The 19,563-nt window shown below is 54.1% G+C and overlaps 7 protein-coding genes across 7 annotated transcripts; 3 read left to right on the top strand and 4 right to left on the bottom strand.

Moving 5' to 3' along the window:
• Nucleotides 1–1,536: 1,536 nt before the first annotated feature.
• On the bottom strand, nt 1,537–2,179 carry PG986_010827 (60S ribosomal protein eL21; the record flags this gene model as incomplete). Its single annotated transcript, XM_066847049.1, has 3 exons — nt 1,537–1,861; nt 1,924–1,991; nt 2,144–2,179. 3 exons carry the CDS (start codon nt 2,177–2,179, stop codon nt 1,537–1,539), a joined length of 429 nt encoding a protein of 142 aa, XP_066696540.1.
• A 578-nt stretch (nt 2,180–2,757) lies between these two features.
• On the top strand, nt 2,758–3,522 carry PG986_010826 (40S ribosomal protein uS4; the record flags this gene model as incomplete). Its single annotated transcript, XM_066847048.1, has 3 exons — nt 2,758–2,822; nt 2,914–3,012; nt 3,114–3,522. 3 exons carry the CDS (start codon nt 2,758–2,760, stop codon nt 3,520–3,522), a joined length of 573 nt encoding a protein of 190 aa, XP_066696539.1.
• Nucleotides 3,523–3,796: 274 nt separating this feature from the next.
• PG986_010825 (pre-mRNA-splicing factor SLU7) lies at nt 3,797–5,224 on the bottom strand (the record flags this gene model as incomplete). The annotated part of the gene is made up of 1 exon (XM_066847047.1): nt 3,797–5,224. One exon carries the CDS (start codon nt 5,222–5,224, stop codon nt 3,797–3,799), a length of 1,428 nt encoding a protein of 475 aa, XP_066696538.1.
• Nucleotides 5,225–5,643: 419 nt separating this feature from the next.
• PG986_010824 (DNA polymerase family B) lies at nt 5,644–10,925 on the top strand (the record flags this gene model as incomplete). The annotated part of the gene is made up of 2 exons (XM_066847046.1): nt 5,644–5,878; nt 5,938–10,925. 2 exons carry the CDS (start codon nt 5,644–5,646, stop codon nt 10,923–10,925), a joined length of 5,223 nt encoding a protein of 1,740 aa, XP_066696537.1.
• An 806-nt stretch (nt 10,926–11,731) lies between these two features.
• PG986_010823 (DNA lyase) lies at nt 11,732–13,827 on the bottom strand (the record flags this gene model as incomplete). The annotated part of the gene is made up of 4 exons (XM_066847045.1): nt 11,732–13,528; nt 13,572–13,617; nt 13,673–13,685; nt 13,746–13,827. Coding segments are annotated over 4 exons (1,938 nt in total), but the record flags the coding sequence as incomplete, so codon positions are not given.
• A 584-nt stretch (nt 13,828–14,411) lies between these two features.
• Nucleotides 14,412–15,063, top strand: PG986_010822 (uncharacterized protein; the record flags this gene model as incomplete). Its single annotated transcript, XM_066847044.1, has 3 exons — nt 14,412–14,571; nt 14,651–14,675; nt 14,850–15,063. The coding sequence occupies 3 exons, from the start codon at nt 14,412–14,414 to the stop codon at nt 15,061–15,063; spliced, it is 399 nt and encodes a 132-aa protein (XP_066696535.1).
• A 1,126-nt stretch (nt 15,064–16,189) lies between these two features.
• On the bottom strand, nt 16,190–19,338 carry PG986_010821 (uncharacterized protein; the record flags this gene model as incomplete). The annotated part of the gene is made up of 3 exons (XM_066847043.1): nt 16,190–17,040; nt 17,198–18,777; nt 18,860–19,338. 3 exons carry the CDS (start codon nt 19,336–19,338, stop codon nt 16,190–16,192), a joined length of 2,910 nt encoding a protein of 969 aa, XP_066696534.1.
• Nucleotides 19,339–19,563: the final 225 nt, after the last annotated feature.

Here is a 19,563-nt window from a genome sequence, read left to right as displayed (position 1 = left end):
TAAAAACCGGTATTTGGCTTCTACGCAGCGAAGGGTACCTTTTCGGGGAGGAAGGAAAAAGAAAACGCATGTCTCCGAGGGGGTTATATTATTTTCAGAAAAACGACGACAAATCTTTGAAGTTTGCAACTACAGTAGCTCTTCAACATTGTGAACATGGCCAGGAATCCCAGATCGTAACACCAATGGTGTCAACACTATGGTGCCTTACAATTCTGAAGCAACGGAGGTTCAAACCACCGGGCGTCCTTGGAAATATAGCCGTCTTCCCTGGCCGTGCTCGGCGAAGCATCTGAGTTGGTTGATCGGCTTCAATAGACTGTTTGCCACACCGGACAAACATAAGTACGGGCAGCTTGCCATCCTTCACAGTACGAGCAGGCCTTGGAGAACCCCTCTTTCATTCCTGCGTCGCATTTGGCCCCCAAATCTTGGAGGTTAAAAGAAGCCGGCCAACCTGCGTTCGAATACCTGAGCCAGACCACACACACACATACCACCGCTGCTGCTATTTAAGGGGCCAATCTCGACCTACATACACACTTACACTACTCTGCTGCTACCCATCTGCATTAGGAACCCGTGATGTGCCCCAGTCAGGGACCTTGCCAAAAAAAACCCCGCTCCCGTATTATTAACGTGCTGCTACGGGCTGATCTACATGGTCACCCGAGCGTACCGGGCATGTCGTGGCCGCAAGGCTAAACGCACCCATCAGCTGCAGCCGCGGCGTTCCTATCCCCAAGACACAGCCATCATAGTCGGCGTTCCGAAACCTATGCTCTCCGTCAAGGGCAACGGACTGGGGAAGGACTTCGAGTATGAGTGACGACCAATCACGGCTCATCAAGACCGAAGAATACGAAAAGGAGGCAGCTTCTCAATAATACATAATTGATTCCGGGGTGAAGGTTAGATTGGTTGATAAACCGAGCGAAAGACGAGAAGGTATGGGCTGTTCGCCATAGTGGTAAGGACACCGGACACCCAGGGGCGGTACTCAGACAGCGACACGGTGAATGACAACACGATATGACATGGGCGTTCATATATCATTATTGAGCTTTATCTGGGTTCTATTCATCATCAGTCTTCGGCCTTGGGATGCTCTCTTCCGGTAGTCTACAAGAACTGGCGCATCATTCTAGGACTCCTGCAGCCAGCTCGCATGCATGCTCAACGACTGTCGTAACCCATCAAACATGCACTCATCGCAGCAACTTGTCGAATGCCTGCCTTTCATATACGTGTAGCCGAGACACATCAAGTGGCACGCAAAGATGAATTTGAGTCGTTGGGTATTGGTGACTTTTTCTTTTGTTCATGAACCTAAATGCCATGCTCGTAGAAAGTCATCAGTCCAGTTCGGACCAGACCGGACGAGATCCATACTCGTAGAACCCCATGCAGATGTGAGTAAAAAGCAAACCGACCGAAGACCCAGTGAAAACGCAGCACAACACCCCCAAGCAACCGTATTCCTCTAGATAGTCGTCTCGTAGGCCAGGGGAACGACGGTCTCGGGCTTGTTGTCCTTCATGGAGACAACGTGGGCCTCACGGGGGCAACCGGCAGGCGCTTGACCTGGACGGGGTTGCCGTCGGCCTTGGCCTGCTTCTTGAGCTCGGCGTTCTTCTTGACGCGCTTGATGAAGTCCTCACGCGAACGGGACAGCTGGACGTGCTCGATTCGGAGGTTGATGCGCTTCTCGATGTATCGGTGCTTGACCTTCTTGTAGATGATGACACCGACGGCGCTCTTGGTGACGTTGTAGATGACACCGGTCTTTCCGTGGTAGACCTTGTGGGGCATACCCTTCTGGACGGCACCGTTTGCCTTGATATCCACGATATCACCGACCCTGTTGCCAATGGTTAGAATTCCGCGTACATTCCCAATTTCCAACTCGAATCGCAAACGTACTTGTACTGGCGGAGGTATGTGGACAGCTGGATCATACCCTTCTGCCGGAAGTTCCGGGAGAAGGCATACTGTAAAACGGGAATTCAAGTCAGCGTCATTGCCCTCTGCTCATGGTGTCGGGTTCCCTCGTCGTCTGCATTGCATTGGATGTTTTTTTTTTTGATTCGAAAACCCCAACCAAGCCCCAATTCGACATTTCTAAAATTTCGGAGGAACGTACTCTTGTGCCAGCGCGGAGACCTGCAGCGTGACCCATCTTGACGGTGTTGTGGTGTCGTTACTGAAGGGGGTGGTGGTGATGTTCGGTTCGTGGGATTCTGAGATGATCGAACTTTTGCTGGACTAGGGATCTCGCAGGTGACGGGAATTTTGGCTGGTAGGGCCTCAGGGAATTTTTGTGTGGAAGACACGAAAGCGAAAGCCCGCTCGAAAAGATCCGTGCGGCAGGTCGTCGACTTTCCCACCCTTTGCAGCAGCAGCGCCGACCAATGAACTAGAGCGGACCTGGCATTAAGTAAGCCGCTGCGCCTGCCAGCCATTGCCAGCTCCCACTGAAGCCTCTTCCACTTGCCAGACGGAAACCCTAGACCCACCTTTATCGATTCGGCGCACCATCCACACGAATTCCGACGCTTTCTGCACTCGCTTTGCCTGGCGCCGTGTGCCAATTGTGTGTGGGTTTGGCTGGTCACGAATTTTGGTGCTGCTGGGCCTGTCTGTGGTCCTCTTTTTTTCCATCTACCTCACGACACTTCGCACCTATCCCACCTTCCCTCTTCTTCACATCGTCAATTTCCTCATCCGAAGAAGAAAGACAGCAGCAACGTCGTAAACATGGCGCCTCTGTCTTACTCCAAGACCGCAAAGGTCCCCCGTCGCCCCTTCGAGGCCGCCCGACTGTCAGTATTCACCGGCCAATGAGTCTGAGCTTGTTCTCTGCTTAAGTCGTGATGATGAACAAAACTGACTTTGGTATTCTCCCCCATGTAGTGACTCCGAGTTGAAGCTCGTTGGCGAGTACGGTCTGCGCAACAAGCGTGAGGTCTGGCGTGTCCAGCTCACCCTGTCCAAGATTCGTCGTGCTGCCCGGTAAGTTCTTACTATCCACCCTCTATCCCAAAAAGTCGCAATTGGGGCTTGTTCTGTTTCGTGGGGTCTATCGAATGCTAATAACTTTCCCCCTCCAACAGTCAGCTGCTTACCCTCGACGAGAAGGACCCCAAGCGTCTTTTCGAAGGCAATGCCCTCATTCGCCGTCTCGTGCGTGTCGGTGTCCTCGACGAGTCCCGCATGAAGCTCGATTACGTCCTGGCCCTGAAGGTTGAGGATTTCTTGGAGCGCCGCCTCCAGACTTGCGTCTACAAGCTCGGCCTCGCCAAGTCCATCCACCACGCCCGTGTCCTGATCCGCCAGCGTCACATCCGCGTCGGCAAGCAGATCGTCAACGTCCCCTCGTTCATTGTCCGTCTCGACTCGCAGAAGCACATCGACTTCTCTCTGACCTCGCCCTTCGGTGGCGGCCGCCCCGGCCGTGTCCGAAGAAAGAAGGCCAAGGCTGCCGAGAAGGGTGATGAGGGTGAGGAGGAGGAGGAAGAGTAAATATCTCTTCCCTTACGATACTCCTAATGATTTTCATGAGGATCTTTAACTGGGCAGGAGATCCGGTCATCTCTCATACAATGAGCACGGGGGCTTGTACCATCCATAGCTCAAGGCGTTAGGCCAGGGGATCACGGAATGCATGAAAAGTTCATCACCAACAATGATACTCTACTAGGTTTTTTGTTTTGATTCAATGTGATTGAAGATTTCACATGCCCAACTGCTATTGTGATTGTGATTATTATATTTGATATCTTTTGATGGTTGTGGACTACTGAACGAGCTCGTCCTTTCCTAAGAATTTTGCCATGGGATCAGCCGCTGCTGTCCGTTTCCTCCGATATTCCTCCATTTCCTCTTCCATCATCTCCTCCGCCGTACGCTTCTTCGCTATAGGCTTGGCTGCTTCTACCTCTTTTCGACCAGCAGCTTCGGCATCCAGGTCTGCTTGCTCCTCCACTGTAAGATTGGTTCCCGTCCTGTGCTGCTCAGCGAGCTCCCATGCCTTCTTGCCTTCCTCTCCGGTGCAATAACTGTTTTTGACAAAGGAGTGGCAGCAGGCGTAGCCCCATTTGAAACTTGACCACCAACTGCCCCATACCGCAGTATGATTGTTGACGAAAACGTCCTCGGCATACTTTGATTTGGCGGCAGCCTTCGGTGCTCCCTTGATCAGACCGGCCTCATCGTACTCAACAAAGTGCTCCGACTCCGTAACCGCGACGTCCCGCAGCTCGGCCGGCATGCTGTGCTCCTCGCCGCCGTACTTGTCGGCCAAGGCCTTGAGGCGCTCTGCGCGCTTCTTCTCGGCCTCCTCCCTCTCCTTCTTACGGTAGAACTCGCCCGCCGTAGGGTTGGCCTGCAAGTGCTGGCGCGTGTCGCCCGTCTTCTCCTGCGCCTCCCAGGCGTATCGGGTGGCCTGCTCGAACTCGGCGGCGTCGCCCGAGGCGCGCAGGTAGCCCTCCTCGGCGAACAGCTGCGCCGCCTTGTCGGCCGTCGCGCCGGCGTCCACCATCTTGCGCGTCTTGGGATCGTACTTGGCGGACTCGAGGTCCAGGTTCAGCAGGTACTTGGCCGTGTCCTCTCGTAACCGCAGCTGCCGCGTCGCTGTGCTCTGGTGCTTGCTCATGTCCGACTCCTCGGCGTACTTTTCGCCTGCGTTCTGGCCGTCCTCATCCTCGCCGTCGTCCTTGTCTTCGCCGGCCTTGCCCCCGTCCTGTAGTTGCTTTCGGAGCTCGTCCATCTGGTTGTAGCGCTCCACGACGTTGCGGTACTCGCGCGGGTCGTAGCCGTTCCAGCGGTCGCGCTTGGCGTCCCAGCCCAGCTGCACGTCCTGGATGACCTCGTCGGCCTGGATGTCCTTGCCCGTCCACTTGGCACCCTTGGCGCGGGGCCGGCTCAGGCAGTCCTTGGCCTTGTGCGTCATGGCGCCGCAGTTCTCGCATGCGCCTTTGCGGTACTTGGTCGCGGCGGGGCCCGCTTTCCGGCCGCGGTCGTACCATTTCGAGGTGTCGTCCTTGTTTTTCTGTTGCTGCAGACGCTGATGCTCGAGGTAATCGGTGCTGTCGCCTGTTTCCTCGCCGGCGTAGAAGGGACGCTTGCTGATGAAGGACGGGATGTAGACGTTCTCTTCCTTCGAGGCGGCCGAGGCCTTGGTGTTGGCGTCATTCCGCCGGGACGGCGGCGGTGGCGGCGGCATGATGAAGGTGAATTTAGACCGGTCGCAAATAAAGGCAAATGCGAAAAGTGGCAGTATTTCACCACTAAAGGCCAAGGTCCAGCTCAGACTGTCCGAGATACAAAAGTCGTAGAGTTGGTGAAGAGTAAAGTGAAGTTCCAAATTGTGGCTAGTGCCTGCAGTGAATCTTGGTCATTAAAACTTACCTAGAGATTGTGGCTGGGCTCCGGTTGCCACATGACAACGCGATTGGCTGAGGCGCGTGTAAAGTGCCTGTGAGTGACCGGCGCGTCTCACATCTCGATAAACGACCGAAACAAAGCACTAATGGAAGTAATGGACGGTTGTTTTGATTGAGACGAGATTTTCAGTTCGTTTTTTGCTGTTGCGCCTGCTGGACCTTTCGCCGGAACGGTCAATATGTGGAAGTCGTCGCCATCATGGACGTCTTCCGCGTGCGACTGAACTGCATAGACCATTACCAAACAGCCCCTACAAAATATGACCCCCAGCTTCGGAACGATGTCCGTCTATCCCAGATCCATAAGGAACCAAAGCTTCCTGTCGTCCGGGTCTTTGGGTCGACGGAAACCGGTCAAAAAGTGTGTGCTCATATTCATGGGGCTTTGCCGTACCTCTACGTAGAGTACGACGGTAGCTTACTGCCTGAAGATGGTAAACCCCCCTTACTCCCATCCGTACAAACTGCATTTGGTTCTAATCATCGGGTCTAGTCGGTGCTTATATCTATCGATTGCATCTCTCGATTGACCATGCCCTGGCGGTGAGCTACCGGCGTAATGTATACGCCGAGGATCCCAAGTTCGTGGCCCGGATTACTCTCGCCAAAGGCATCCCCTTCTATGGGTTCTACGTGGGCTACCGGTTTTACCTCAAGATATACATGCTCAATCCCATGGTCATGACGAGGCTAGCGGAGCTGCTGCAACAGGGTGTCATTATGAAGCGGAAATTCCAGCCGTATGAGGCACACTTACAATACCTCCTCCAATTCATGACAGATTATAACCTTTACGGCTGTGGCTATATCGAGAGCCGCAGGGTGTCTTTTCGTGCCCCTGTACCACACCATGATGACGATGAGAATACGATTCATCTGTGGCACAGCCAGACTATTTCAGCGGCTTGTATCACGGACAGCTCAGATCTCCCACGTGCCAGCCATTGCTCCATCGAGGTCGACATCTGTGTCCAAGATATCCTCAACCGGCTTGAAACCAAGGAGAGGCAGTTGCATCATGACTTCGTCGAAAGACTCCATCCCTTGCCACCGGACATGAAGCTCGTGCACAGTATGGCTGGGCTTTGGAAAGACGAAACCAGACGCCGGAAGAGAAGGATGAAGAACCCAGCACCAGGGAGCAGTCCTTTTACCGCCGACGCCCTCATTTCCATGTCAGCAGATCTTCGCAATTCTCAAATGCCTGGATGGATTCATGAAGAGGAATACCGGGAGCAGATTCTGGACATGGTTCGGGAGGAAAACCGGCAGGGTGACGGAACCCAGGTGACCTTTGACAACTTCGTGAAACCAATTCCATTAGAAAACACTGTCAACACGCTTCTGCAGTCGGTAGAGGACCTCTATCCGCAAAACCTCCGACCATCGATAGGCCTACCTGTACCCGAGGTTGGTGTGGAGATGGAGCCCGCGAGCAGCATTATTGTTGATGATCAGCAAATCTTAGCGAACAACATGGGCGACGACGGCCTGTTCCCGGACGATTCAGACGAGAAGACCCTGCGAATCACCAAGAATTCCACGGATTCTGCTGTAGGACTTGGGAGCCGGGCGACTGGTAAAGGAAGCTTGATAAAAACGACGCCCTTGGGCTCAGGCATGCGGAGTAATAGCAGCCTCCTGCAAACCTCTTACCACTCGAGTTCCCCAGCTTCCACCCGGAACAAGCCCCCCAAAGGCCCTGAAGTGCCGGAAGGGTTTCCCGAGGGTATCTACGTCAGCAGGCTGAAGTCAGGCAACTTTTCCCCTATTCCAGTTTCAGAGCTACTATTAGCAACCGCAAAGGAACAAGGGCTTGTTAGTAAAGCTACGAAGGATGAAAACTCAGATGGATCTCTGGATATGTCCATGAAACGTCCCCCGACTCCGTCTCAAGGTGAACAGCAACCGAAACGACGACGCGTAGAGTTCTCGCTGGATCATGAGAACCAGACTCCAAGGATCACTAAGGGAACGCCGCATGGTGAGACACCTGCAACGATTGGCCAGTCCATACCTCCGGCGTCTTCTCAGGGGTCAAAGGCCAAACAGAGAAGCCAGGGCTTCGGTGGTGGTGTCAGTCAGACCCTCAACTTCGCAGTCGTAAAAGACCCCAACGATCCGAGCACGAGGCTGCGGCTTAGCCAACAGACCAACTCTCAACAGAGCCAGGAGAGCTCATACAAGAAACAAGCGACCTTGGACTCGTTACCATCAGGGTCTAACACCTCGTTGGACAAGAGTCTTGAGCCACCCAAGCAAACATGCGACTTCTCGTCTCAAGCTACACCAAAAGCGAATGAGGTGACTTCAAGCATCGATGTGGGCTGCATACCAAGACAAAACGCCCATTTCTTCACCTTCGCCACGCCACCGCCTTCGGCCAAGGATGTCCTCACGACTATGCAAGCCAACAATCTTCCCGATGTAATTTATCAAGATGCATATTATAGCAATGACAAGGACGTGCCTCAACGTACCCGTGAGTACGCGGGACAGGAATTCCGCCTGGAGAGCAACACTATCCCTTATCTTCCGGACTTCGATGAGATGGGCGGCTCGGCTGCAACCTTTGGCATCAAGCCTGAGACCTCCTCGCTTAGGCCATCAGACGAAGAAAATTATAAGAGAAAGCGGCGTGAATGTAGCTTTCGAAGCTGGGAGTTTGCTCAGCCACCGCCCAGCTGCCTTGAGGTTGAGACGTGGTGGCAGGACAGGAAAGGAGACATCGATAGCAAAGAACCTGCTTTGCGGATTCAAGACGACCCAGAACTCAAGCCATACCTGTCTCAAATCGAGGGGGCTACACCCAAGAATAAACATGGCTTCAAGTATTCACAGAAGAAGAAGTCTACAAGCGTTCAGTTCGAGGCGCAATACATGAGTACCATGAGCTTGGAAGTCCATGTCAATACGAGAGGAAAGCTGGTACCGAACCCAGAAGAAGACGAGGTTCAATGCATCTTCTGGTGTTCCAAGTCGGATGAACACCTCAACTCCAGTGCTAGCGCGACGTCAGATATCCGGTCCGGCATTATTGTCGCATCCGAAGACGGAATTATGGTTGAAAGAATACGGAGCCAGACGACTGCCGAGATATATGAGGAGAGTTCGGAACTGGATTTGATGGTGCGGATGGTTGAAATAGTCCGGACGCACGATCCCGATATTCTCACGGGATATGAAGTCCATGGCAGCTCATGGGGTTACCTCATCGAAAGGGCCAGGTTCAAATACGACTATAACCTTTGCGACGAGTTCTCACGTATGAAGGTCCAGTCCTTTGGCAGGTTTGGCAAAGAAGCCGACCGTTGGGGGTTCAACACGACCTCTACCATCAGGGTCACCGGCAGGCATATGATCAATGTCTGGCGCGCCATGCGTGGCGAGCTCAACCTGCTGCAGTACACCATGGAGAATGTGGTTTGGCACTTGCTCCATCGCCGAATCCCACACTACAACTGGAGGACCTTATCAGACTGGTACATCAACAACAGACCACGCGACCTGGCGAAGCTTCTTCGTTACTATCTGACTCGAACCAGGCTCGATATTGAGATTTTGGAGGCCAATGAGTTGATTCCACGGACGAGCGAGCAGGCCCGTCTCCTTGGCGTGGACTTCTTCTCCGTCTTCTCGCGAGGTTCGCAGTTCAAGGTGGAGTCGATAATGTTCCGCATCGCCAAGCCTGAGAACTTCATTCTGGTCTCCCCGGACAGAAAGCAAGTGGGCGGTCAGAATGCTCTTGAGTGTCTTCCTCTGGTCATGGAACCGCGCAGTGCGTTCTACAACAGTCCGCTCTTGGTACTGGACTTTCAGAGTCTGTATCCGAGTATGATGATTGCGTATAACTATTGTTACTCAACCTTCCTTGGCCGCATCAACAACTGGCGAGGTGGTGCGAGCAAGATGGGGTTTGCAGACTACAAGAGACAGGAGATGCTCTTGGAACTGCTCAAGGATCACGTCAATATTAGCCCCAATGGTATGATGTACAGCAAGGCCGAGATCAGGAAGTCGTTGCTGGCAAAGATGTTGACCGAAATCCTCGAGACCCGTGTAATGGTCAAAAGTGGTATGAAGCAGGACAAGGCCGACAAGACATTACAGCAACTCCTGAACAACCGACAGTTGGCTCTGAAACTTCTGGCCAATGTCACGTACGGATACACCTCGGCTTCGTTCTCGGGCCGTATGCCCTGTTCTGAGATCGCCGACAGCATCGTGCAGACTGGTCGTGAGACTCTGGAACGTGCCATTGCGTTCATTCATTCCGTGCAGAAATGGAACGCCGAGGTGGTATATGGAGACACAGACTCGCTCTTCATTTACCTCCCAGGCCGAACCAAGGACCAGGCTTTTGACATTGGCGAGGAGATTGCTAAGACGATCACCGACATGAACCCGCGGCCGATTAAGCTGAAGTTCGAGAAGGTGTACCATCCCTGCCTGCTGCTAGCCAAGAAGCGATACGTGGGATACAAATACGAATCGCGAGACCAGGTCAGGCCCGATTTCGATGCCAAAGGTATCGAGACGGTCCGCCGAGACGGCACCCCTGCCGAGCAGATGATCGAAGAGAAAGCCCTCAAGATCCTATTCGAGACGGCCGACCTGAGCCAGGTCAAGGACTACTTCCAGACGCAGTGCCGCAAGATCATGCGCGGCGCCGTCTCCATCCAGGACTTCTGCTTCGCGCGCGAAGTGAAGCTGGGCACCTACAGCGACCGCGGCCCGCCGCCGCCGGGCGCCCTCATCTCGACCAAGAGGATGCTCGAGGACGCGCGCGCCGAGCCCCAGTACGGCGAGCGCGTGCCCTACGTCGTGGTGACGGGCGCGCCGGGCGCGCGGCTCATCGACCGCTGCGTCGCGCCCGAGGATCTGCTGAGCGGCAGCAACGCCCACCTCGGCCTCGACGCCGAGTACTACATCTCCAAGAACCTCATCCCGCCGCTCGAGCGCATCTTCAACCTCCTCGGCGCCAACGTCCGCGGCTGGTACGACGAGATGCCCAAGGTGCAGCGCGTGCGCCGCGTCGACACCTCCGCCAAGGGCGGCGCCCTCCTCCGCAAGGCGACGCTCGAGTCGTATATGCAGGCGGCTTCCTGTCTCGCCTGTGGCGCCAAGACGACCCCCGACCAGCTCAAGAATAGGTACAAGAATTATGGCGACAACGCCGCCACCAACATCTCCATGTTGTGCGTGCGTTGCCAAGGCCGCCGATACGCCCCCGTCTCCATCATGAAGCTCCAGGCCCAGCTCGCGGCCGAGGAGCGCAAGTACGCCGACGTTCTAAAGCTGTGCCGCAGCTGCGCGGGGCTCTCGCCGCTCGACGAGGTCCCCTGCGACAGCAAGGATTGCCCCGTCTTCTACACGCGCATGAAGCAGGAGGCGCGGTACCGCACCGAGAGGGGGCTCGTAGCGCCCGTGGTGGAGGCATTGGTGAATGAGGTGGAGAGGAGGGATTTATTGGAGTGGTAGGAGCACAACGGGGTATATACCATGCGTAGTGATTTTTAATAGAGAGAAAGGGGTGGTTTGGGCTTGCTTGGTTGCAGGAGCAAGGGGGATGAATACCTACTTGCCTAGGAGTTTCCACATACATCTGGGTCTTGGGGCTAAGCGGTCCTGGTTCTTCACATTGTAATCTCAGGTGCAAGGTGGCCTTCAAGATGTCTTGTTAAGACTTGTATGTTAGATGCTGGATAGGCTTGCATCATTGGGGCGTTCTGTCAGTTTTGACACTTTAGATTACTTTCTTCACGACTGTTCCACGCGTTCTGGTGATTATAATGGTACAATAGCATCCCTTGACTAGCTCTGTCTGGTTATCATAGCGTACTGTTCGACGAGATCTCCCTGTACTGTCGAGTCCATCCCTCGACGTGCATACTTTGCCATTTCCCTGCTGGGTATGACCCTCGTCGAAATCTCCGACACGTCGAAGGCCTTGGGCCGTTAGAGCGGTTGGCCGGTGCATCTCCACTGTAGGAAACTTCGTACGGTGATATGAGATGAGGTTGGACTCCATCAAGGAGAAGAAACGCCAGGCCAACCACCTCCGTATCGGATGTACCCCTTTCCACCTAGCTTATATAGACAGCAAGTGTTCGCGCTTAGTCATAACTGCGCATCCTTTCAGCAAACGCGCACTGGCGGGAAGCACTTCTATCCATTCTCATGTTCCTCTTTGTGTTGGCGAACATCGTGGATGATCAGATGTTACGCCCCATGACCAGGGGTTTCATAGGTTTTGAATGCATTGACTGATGTCGACCTTCTTTTGCTCATCCAGCCGCTGAGTTTCCATTCCAGTCGCTACTCCAGATGAAAGTCCCACAGCGCCACTCTGTGTTCTTCTCCTTCTGACCCGAAGGGCCGATGGGTCTAGGGCAGATATAGAAAGACCGGCCGCAGTTGACACCCGGCTTCTTCGTCACGAGGCTTATGCAATCTTGGCCGTGCTCGCATTTCGGGACCACGCGCTTGCCAAGCAACTTGGACCAGGACTCCTTGGACTCAATCGGGTCAATGAACTTTGCTGGACTCGCTGGTGGTTGCATGGTGTCTGTATCAGATTGTGATATGCCGTCGGTCGTGGTTTGGGCCTTGGTGGGTGACCCGCTGGAGGCATCCGTGGTTCCGTCCATGCCATTGAGGTTAACATTGCTATCATTCCCTGGACCAGCTGGCTGATCAGTAGCAGTGCTCGTGGCCTTGGGCTTGAAGAAACCCATGAGACTGCTTTGCCCTTTGCTCATAGGAGCCTCTTTACCCGAGGCCGTTTTGGCCTTTTTCTGTGGCTTACTGCCGGTCGAAGCTGCCGATGGTGTTCGCTTCAGACCGCTTGCTGAGCGCTTAGCTGCGGACGCGGCTGAATTGGACGCATCTGGCTGAGAAGACGGGAGCGTGTCCCTCTCTCGGATAGGTGAAGGCACGGGCTCGGACACAGTCATATCTTGAGTAGACGGCTCTACGCTGGTAGGGGTCGCAGAAGGCTTCGGGGTGCTTGCAGGTTTCTTGGAGAACATGTCCTTGATGCTTCGCCGCCTGTCAAACTCGGGAATGAGCTTCGCCGACAGAGGCAGTAGGTCTTTTGCCGTCCACTCCCGTAGGCGCTGACCGTCTTGGAACATCCCCTTGGGGTTCAGGAGATCCCTCAGATGGACGTCTTTGCCATCGACCTGAACTACGTCATTGAATGTGGCAAAGACTGGACAGTGATCTGAGCCCATGAGACCCTCTTGGATGTTTGAATCTTCAACCCATGACTTCATGTTGTCACTGCAGAGAACATAGTCAATGCGACTGCCGAAGTTTCCTGGTCTTGCGTTCTTCTTGACCTCCCAGCAGGTGTACATGCCCTCTCGTGTGGGGTGGAAGAGTCTACCAAGATCCCAGAGGACGGGTTCTTCGCGACCCTCGTCCCTCTGCCCATGAACGTCTCCCTCGAAGACGAGCTGGTTGAAGAGGCGGCGCGAGGGCGCCGAGAAGAAATCTTGCATAGTCATGTCTTCTTTCCGTAGTCGCTCGGCCAGACCGGCGGTGTCGGCGCCAGATCTTACGACATTCAGATCCCCTGTGAGGATTACTCTTTTGCCCATAGCAACGAGGTTGCGAATGCGCACATCGAGGGCCTCGAGATAACCGAGCCTGAAGTCATCCCTACTCTCGTCTCGAGTGGCCGGGCTGTAGGTTCCGATGAGCACAAAGGCAGGGAATTCCAGAATGACACAGCGACCTTCGCAGTCGAGCGTAGCCTCATCAACAACACCAGTCAGCTGGCCCGGGCGCGGATAGCCACCAATCTGCTGGTCCTCGGGGAGCTCGCAGAATTTGGTGGTGGAGTTGGGCGGGCATAGAACGCCGGTGATGCCCTCTTCGGCACGGATGGGTGCGCATACCGAGTTGCGCGTGTAGATGGCGACACCCGAGTAGCCCTTCTTGTGCTTGGGCAGGCTAAAGTAAACGTCCCAGCCGGGCACGAGGACCATGTCATCCTGGAGATCCTTTCGCTGGATCTTGGCCTCCTGCATCACTACAATGTCGGCCTCTAGTATACCAAACATGTGCTGTTCGTTCACCTGCTTAGTATGTAAGTCGAGGCAGGGGCCAAGTGCTGGTTACCTCAAAAGTACGATTTTCTCTCCATGGCTGGTACCCAAACGGGTTCCTGTCCTTGGTCAGACACAACACCCTAGATAGTATCAAACATCATGTCTTCTTACCTGATGCCGTTCACTGCCATACATTAGAAGCTAGTACGCCAACAAGAAGCAGGGAGAGCAGGCGCAACCTTACCATTCCATGAAGTGATACGGACCCCCATCTTGCCGGGTGCCCCTGCTGTGTTGAGATCTTGGTCGTTTTGTGCCTGGGCAATCTATCATAAAAAATAGGCCCTTCTACGTCGAAATGACTTATAAAGACTGGCGCCAAAAGAGGACTGACTTCCTCACATAACCAACGCGTGGACAAGTTTCCAAATATGTAGTTGGGATATGGATAATCTAGGCAGCGGAAGTGGTTATTGATCCAAGTCCATTGGCAGTTGAGAGGGTGTCCCTGCAATTCAATTCGGGAACATTCACGCTGGAGATGGGATGCGCATTCGGCACAGATGCAGCATGTCAATTGATGGATTAATGATGCAACTGCGTCACCCGCGGCCAACACCAAAGCGACGCGGGTTCAGCTGACCCAAGAAAGACCCAAAGAGCGGTACTTTGCAGAAGTACCGCTGACGGACCGTTTTTTTTTCTCTTTTCCTTTTTTCTGCCTCAGTCCTCAGGCACCGCCCGTCTTCCCGGGATGGTCCAAGCTTTTTGCGACAACCGAGCTTTGAGGTCATTCGAAGAGAGAGTCCCAAGATCGAACCACTTCAATTGCTACACCCAAAACCTCCCCCCTTCGCACACAACTCGAAGAACCTCTCCACTCCAATTGATCCACGACCACGATCTAAAAATGTTCGCCCAACGCCAGATCCTCAAGGCGGCTCCCCGCCTGTCCGCCCAGCTGCGCAACACCGCCTTCCGCGGCAACGTCCAGCGCCGACTGGCCTCGACCGAGAACGCCTTCGTCAAGGAGCGTGAGGCCGTCAAGGAGCACGCCACTGCCACCACTGGTGCGTATATATATATACTCCTCGACCACCGATTCGGCCCTTTCCCCACGATAGCTGCTAATCTTCCATCTGCATACAGAGCTCTGGCGCAAGATCTCCCTCTAGTAAGCCATGACTGACTCATATCTCCCTTCCTTTCCGCCGAATTGCATCTTATTTCCATTCGACGAGCGATTACTGCCCAATTGATATGCCGGCTTCACCGGCAAATACCATTCCAGCGATGTACCGATCAGAAAGAGAAGTCCCCCAAACTGACCAAGGAATTGATGATATAGTGGTGTCATCCCCGCCGTGATCCTGGCCGGCGTCAACGCCTACAACCTGTGGTCTGAGCATTGGGAGCACTGGAACCACCAGCCCCCGCTGGAGGAGCGCGTCGAGTACCCTTACCAGAACATCCGCACCAAGAACTTCCCCTGGGGCGATGGCGACAAGACTCTGTTCTGGAACAAGTCCGTCAACTACCACAACAAGGACAAGACCGCATAAATCAGACGACATCCGATCTATTCTATTTCTATCCGTCGCGTGTACTCGCTCTCCTCCGAGCATGATGATGTGATGGCGGAGGCGTGGCAGACGCCAGCAGGGAGGCAGTCCCAGAGGAGAAAGGGGAAGGAGGAGGGGGTATTGTGACGTATCCGAAGACAAACACAAGCAAATCCAACAAATAGAGCGATGGAAACACGATGATCACTGGTGGTGTACACCTGGAGATCCTGAACGGCTGCCCGTCAAAAATTACTTGGCCAGAACTGGCACTTTGTGTGTGATACCTGTAGATATCTCTTTCCTTTTGTCACAGGCAGTGAATTCAACGAAGCCGCGAGACCTTGACTGATTCTAAACCTCGACTGTCTCTACTTGACCAACGCTATAGACTGATATGTTGAATATCATACAGTACGGAGGTAGTCGGTAATACTCCGTACAGACAGTAATACTGCAATAAGTCATGTCATTGTGACGTTTGATATAGCTTCGAGTAAACTATCCCAAAAATCATAAGTATTGGCCGAATACGTAAAATTGCCCATAAGATGCACACACATCCATGTTATCCCTACCCACAGGTTTCTCAGCATTCCTTATGCCTATTGACACAGATTCAGCCAGCTTCTATCATCCGGCTGACCAGACAGCTTCATAAATCTACCCCTATCCAAAGGCAGACCTTTCAGCCCCCTTCCTTGGCTTCAGTCTCAAATGTTCTTCTTCGCCAAATCAAGAAATTGTGATTAACGTGGTCTGTACATATTGTATGTATTCTCTTGACCCTCTTTCACCTAAAAGGCGACATGTAACAGCTATGTGTTTCTGGACGCCAGAACAGACGACGGCTTGCTTGCACGTGCATATATATATGTGTGTGTATGCAGCAACAGCTTCGCTGTTTTATCAATGGAAACGAAGAAAACCGCCAGCCCCCATTAATGGTATGTTTAACCCGTATAAACCAACCAACCCCTTGACCCTAATGATCTGATTCAATGGATAGATTACCAATGATGATGATATTCACAAACAACCAACTGAAACCCCGTAACACCTTGACAATGCAAACGCGACTTCAAAAACCCCTACCGATGATTAGTCAACAACCAACAACAACTGGCTACGAAAGAGCCATGGCTGCCGCTGCCGCCGTATCGGCCAATCTCTTTGCTTTATCGTCATCGGTTGCCTCCTCCTCGTCGGCAGGTTCATCTTCTTCCTCTATATCCAACTCCCTAAAGTCTGGGTTCTCCAACCAGTTCGCCCAAGCCTCTTCCTCCTCATCAGTGTCTGCCGCGACTCTGCGTTGTGGAAGCTCGGGCGGTGCCCGGCCGTTTCTACGCTGGGGAAGCTCAGGCGGCGTCCGTCTTATTTCATGCGGCTCTGCGAGGCCCTTTGTTGCCGTCGCGGACGCCGAACGAGAAGATCGCGAAGAGCCGCGGCCCTCGGTGCTATCCTCGTCTAGGGCATCCTCTACCCAAGCATGCTTGGGGCCAACAGCCGAGATTGGCGCCGCGTCACCGTGTTCACGCTCATCATACCCCTCCTGCAGAGGCATCAGCGGTGACGATGGCTGCGAGTCCGCCGGTACTTCAACAACTAGGACATTCTCGTCCGTCCCAACTTCCTCGTCTAGGTAGGCCTCCGACACCCGTCTCCGCCGGGGAAGCGGAGGGGCGGGTACTGGACGACGAACTGACTTTGCCTGATCCACACTGTTTGTGCTTTGCCGGTTTGGGAGACTGGGCGGCTGGACGGGACTCCGCTTGGGAACCGCCACTTTAGAGGACCTCCTCTCCGGGCCCGGTAGAGGCGTGCCCGGTGGTGGTAGAGGTTGACCGCGACCCATGGGCTGGTTCAGGTCCACCGCTGGGGGGTCGGATAGCTTTCGCCCGTCCGTTCCCTGGCCATTCCGGCTCTGAAGAGCATTCCAACCCCACCGCTTTGCCGTCGCCGCAGCGTTGGACACGGCTGCCAAGGTAGTCCCTTTCCGTTCAGGAGTTCCCCCCGTTGGTGGAGGGAGTTGGGGATGACGCCTCTTTTCGGGTAAAGAAATTCCGCCCAATGGAGCCAGTGGCGCTCTTGACCGAGCCTTTCATCGATGGCGCTGGCGAGGTACTCCCCGTACTGTCGATGGAGGATGCGGTATTCCTGCGCCCCATGGAAGTTGATGTCGGTCCAAACGACCCATCAGCAGCAAGATAATCTGAGGAAGCTTCAGACTTGTCTGCCAGTGACCTGTCAGCCATGGAAGACTGTGAAAACTTCTTCACTGGCTTCTGATCTGGCGATGATGGTGTCGAACGTGCGGCAACGTTGGCCATAACGCGAACAGCCTCTTCACCATCAGGGCTTGCTAGAGACGGTTTGAACGTTTCTGCGTTGGTAGGATCTGTACTTATTATCGGGCTCGAGGCCGAGAAAGAACCTTTACGCATAAGACGGGGTGCTTCAGCCATAGGCTTGGCATCTAATGCTGTGGTGGATGCAGATGCTTGTTGAGAGCTGGTCGGTGGCGGCTTCATCTTGTTTGTCCTCCTGGCCCAGAAGCCGTTGGAGGATGACTGTTCATTCGGAACAGTGTGGCTCTTCTCTATTCCCGGGGTCACCTCGGGAGCCGCAGACGACGAAGGGACCCCGGTCTCTTCGATATGAGCAAGCTCGTCGACGTCGCCAAGAGCCGCGGCAATCTCCTCGTAGTCCTCCGAGTGCTCGACGGCATCATCTCCAGCAAAGATCCCTCCTCGCCATTCCTTGTGTTCTGTTTTGGAAAACGGTATGTCGTCCCAGAACGGGTGCACCAAGGTTTCCGCAAATACTTCCTTGATCCGGTTCTCGATCTGGCGGAGAATAACGGTATAGGTTATCTGTCTGGAGCTGACGATAGGCTCAATACTCATCTCCAGCTTAGGCATGGTCTGGAAAGAAAACCAGATCCGATTGCTCGGGGGCGGCTTGATCTTGAACGATATACGCCCTTCGAGTTTCTTCAACGTAGCCGCGATTTCCAGGTTAACCTCGCGTGCCTTGAAGCGAGGCCCTAGGTCAATCCTGGCTGTCGCAGCGATGCCAAGACGTGTACATCCCGTGTACTTAATATCGGCTTCCATAACAAACTCTCCTTCGACGGTAAGATCTCTCAGGCGCGGATTCGTGATGTAGGGTGCCGAATCGCCCGTGTCGATATCCTGTAAGCTGATCCTGGTCAGAAAAGAAGGACGCTTGACCCGAGATATCTTCTTCGTGATCTTTTCCCGAATCATGTTTTCCAGGTCGCGTGTCTTGTATATGCTGAGGAAAATGCGACCAAGTAGCGCATTCAGCCATCTAGTTTGCATATGCTCCTCAGAAGCGTGTAATCGTTGCACAAGCGAGATGATGTCCTTGACATCGAACTGCTGTGGCTGCGGCGCCTTGCTAGTTGTGCCGAACACATGCTCTTGGTTCTTGATCATGGAAAAATAGAAGTCCTCCTTCGCAGAGCAGTTTTCGGAAAATAGGTAGAAGGGCTTCGACATCTGTGTGTCTGGGCTCACGCCGATCGTACTCTCTTTTCTGGTCAAACACAAAGCATTCCTCTTTATGAACAGTTCGCCCTCGGGAGTCGTGTCACCCCCCGAGTAAATGCTGATATCGTGGTGGGCGAGCGAAATGACGTGTCGCACCTCGAGCTGTTCCTCGTCGTCAAAAAGCATCAAGTGGCCGTGTCTGATCAAGAAGGGGCAAACATGGTCAGCACAGGATGGGGTCAAGCAGTTTTGCAGGAATAACGGCAAGGGGCCATCCCTACCTTAGCACAACGTAGAATACATTGCCGGCTTTCTTAGGGCGAAGACTGGCGCCGCTGTTCACGTCCGGGCCTGAGGTCTGTTTCCGGTCAAATATGGTCTGATACATGGCCTGGTAGACGCTTCGGCTCGGGGCAGCAACGGTAGTTGAGCCGATGGGAGTCGAGCGCTCGATGGGCTTCGCATCGATGCCCATAGGAACGTATTCACGGCATACTGCGAAATAGCCCGACGCCATGTCCGACGCATCGGCCGGCCGCGATTTCAGCTCATCCTTCTGCCCCTTCAAGGCCTCCTTCAAGTCGGCCGTGTCGTCGCCGGGCTGGATGATGCTATCGGCATCGTCGGTCTGGGTCGCTTGGACATGGTCGCGGACGGGGAGGGTGAAGTAGGCATGCAGCAGGACGGTAGCGAGCAGGAGCGGGATGAAGGTAACACCACCCAGCAGGTAGGTTAACAGGAATCCGGTCCAGCTGCCCATCTTGGCGCTGCCACAAAGCCGCTGGCGGAATCAAGGTCTTTGGAAGGCAACATGAACAAGGGCTCGGGGGTCATGAATGTCGGCGCGATGGTTTGTTTCGTTACTAGTTACAGGCGAGCAGAGCGAGGGTTACATGCCCACCTCCGGAGGGGTGGTTGGTAGCGGTTCGAGTGACGATGGCACAGGGAGCAAGTCAAGGGAGACAAGACAATACGAGGCAAGACG

This window comes from Apiospora aurea (assembly GCF_038362705.1).
Source record: "Apiospora aurea strain CBS 24483 chromosome Unknown utg000007l_segment0_segment0, whole genome shotgun sequence".
NCBI classification, from domain to species: domain Eukaryota; kingdom Fungi; phylum Ascomycota; class Sordariomycetes; order Amphisphaeriales; family Apiosporaceae; genus Apiospora; species Apiospora aurea.
This window is presented reverse-complemented; position numbering and strand designations above follow the sequence as displayed.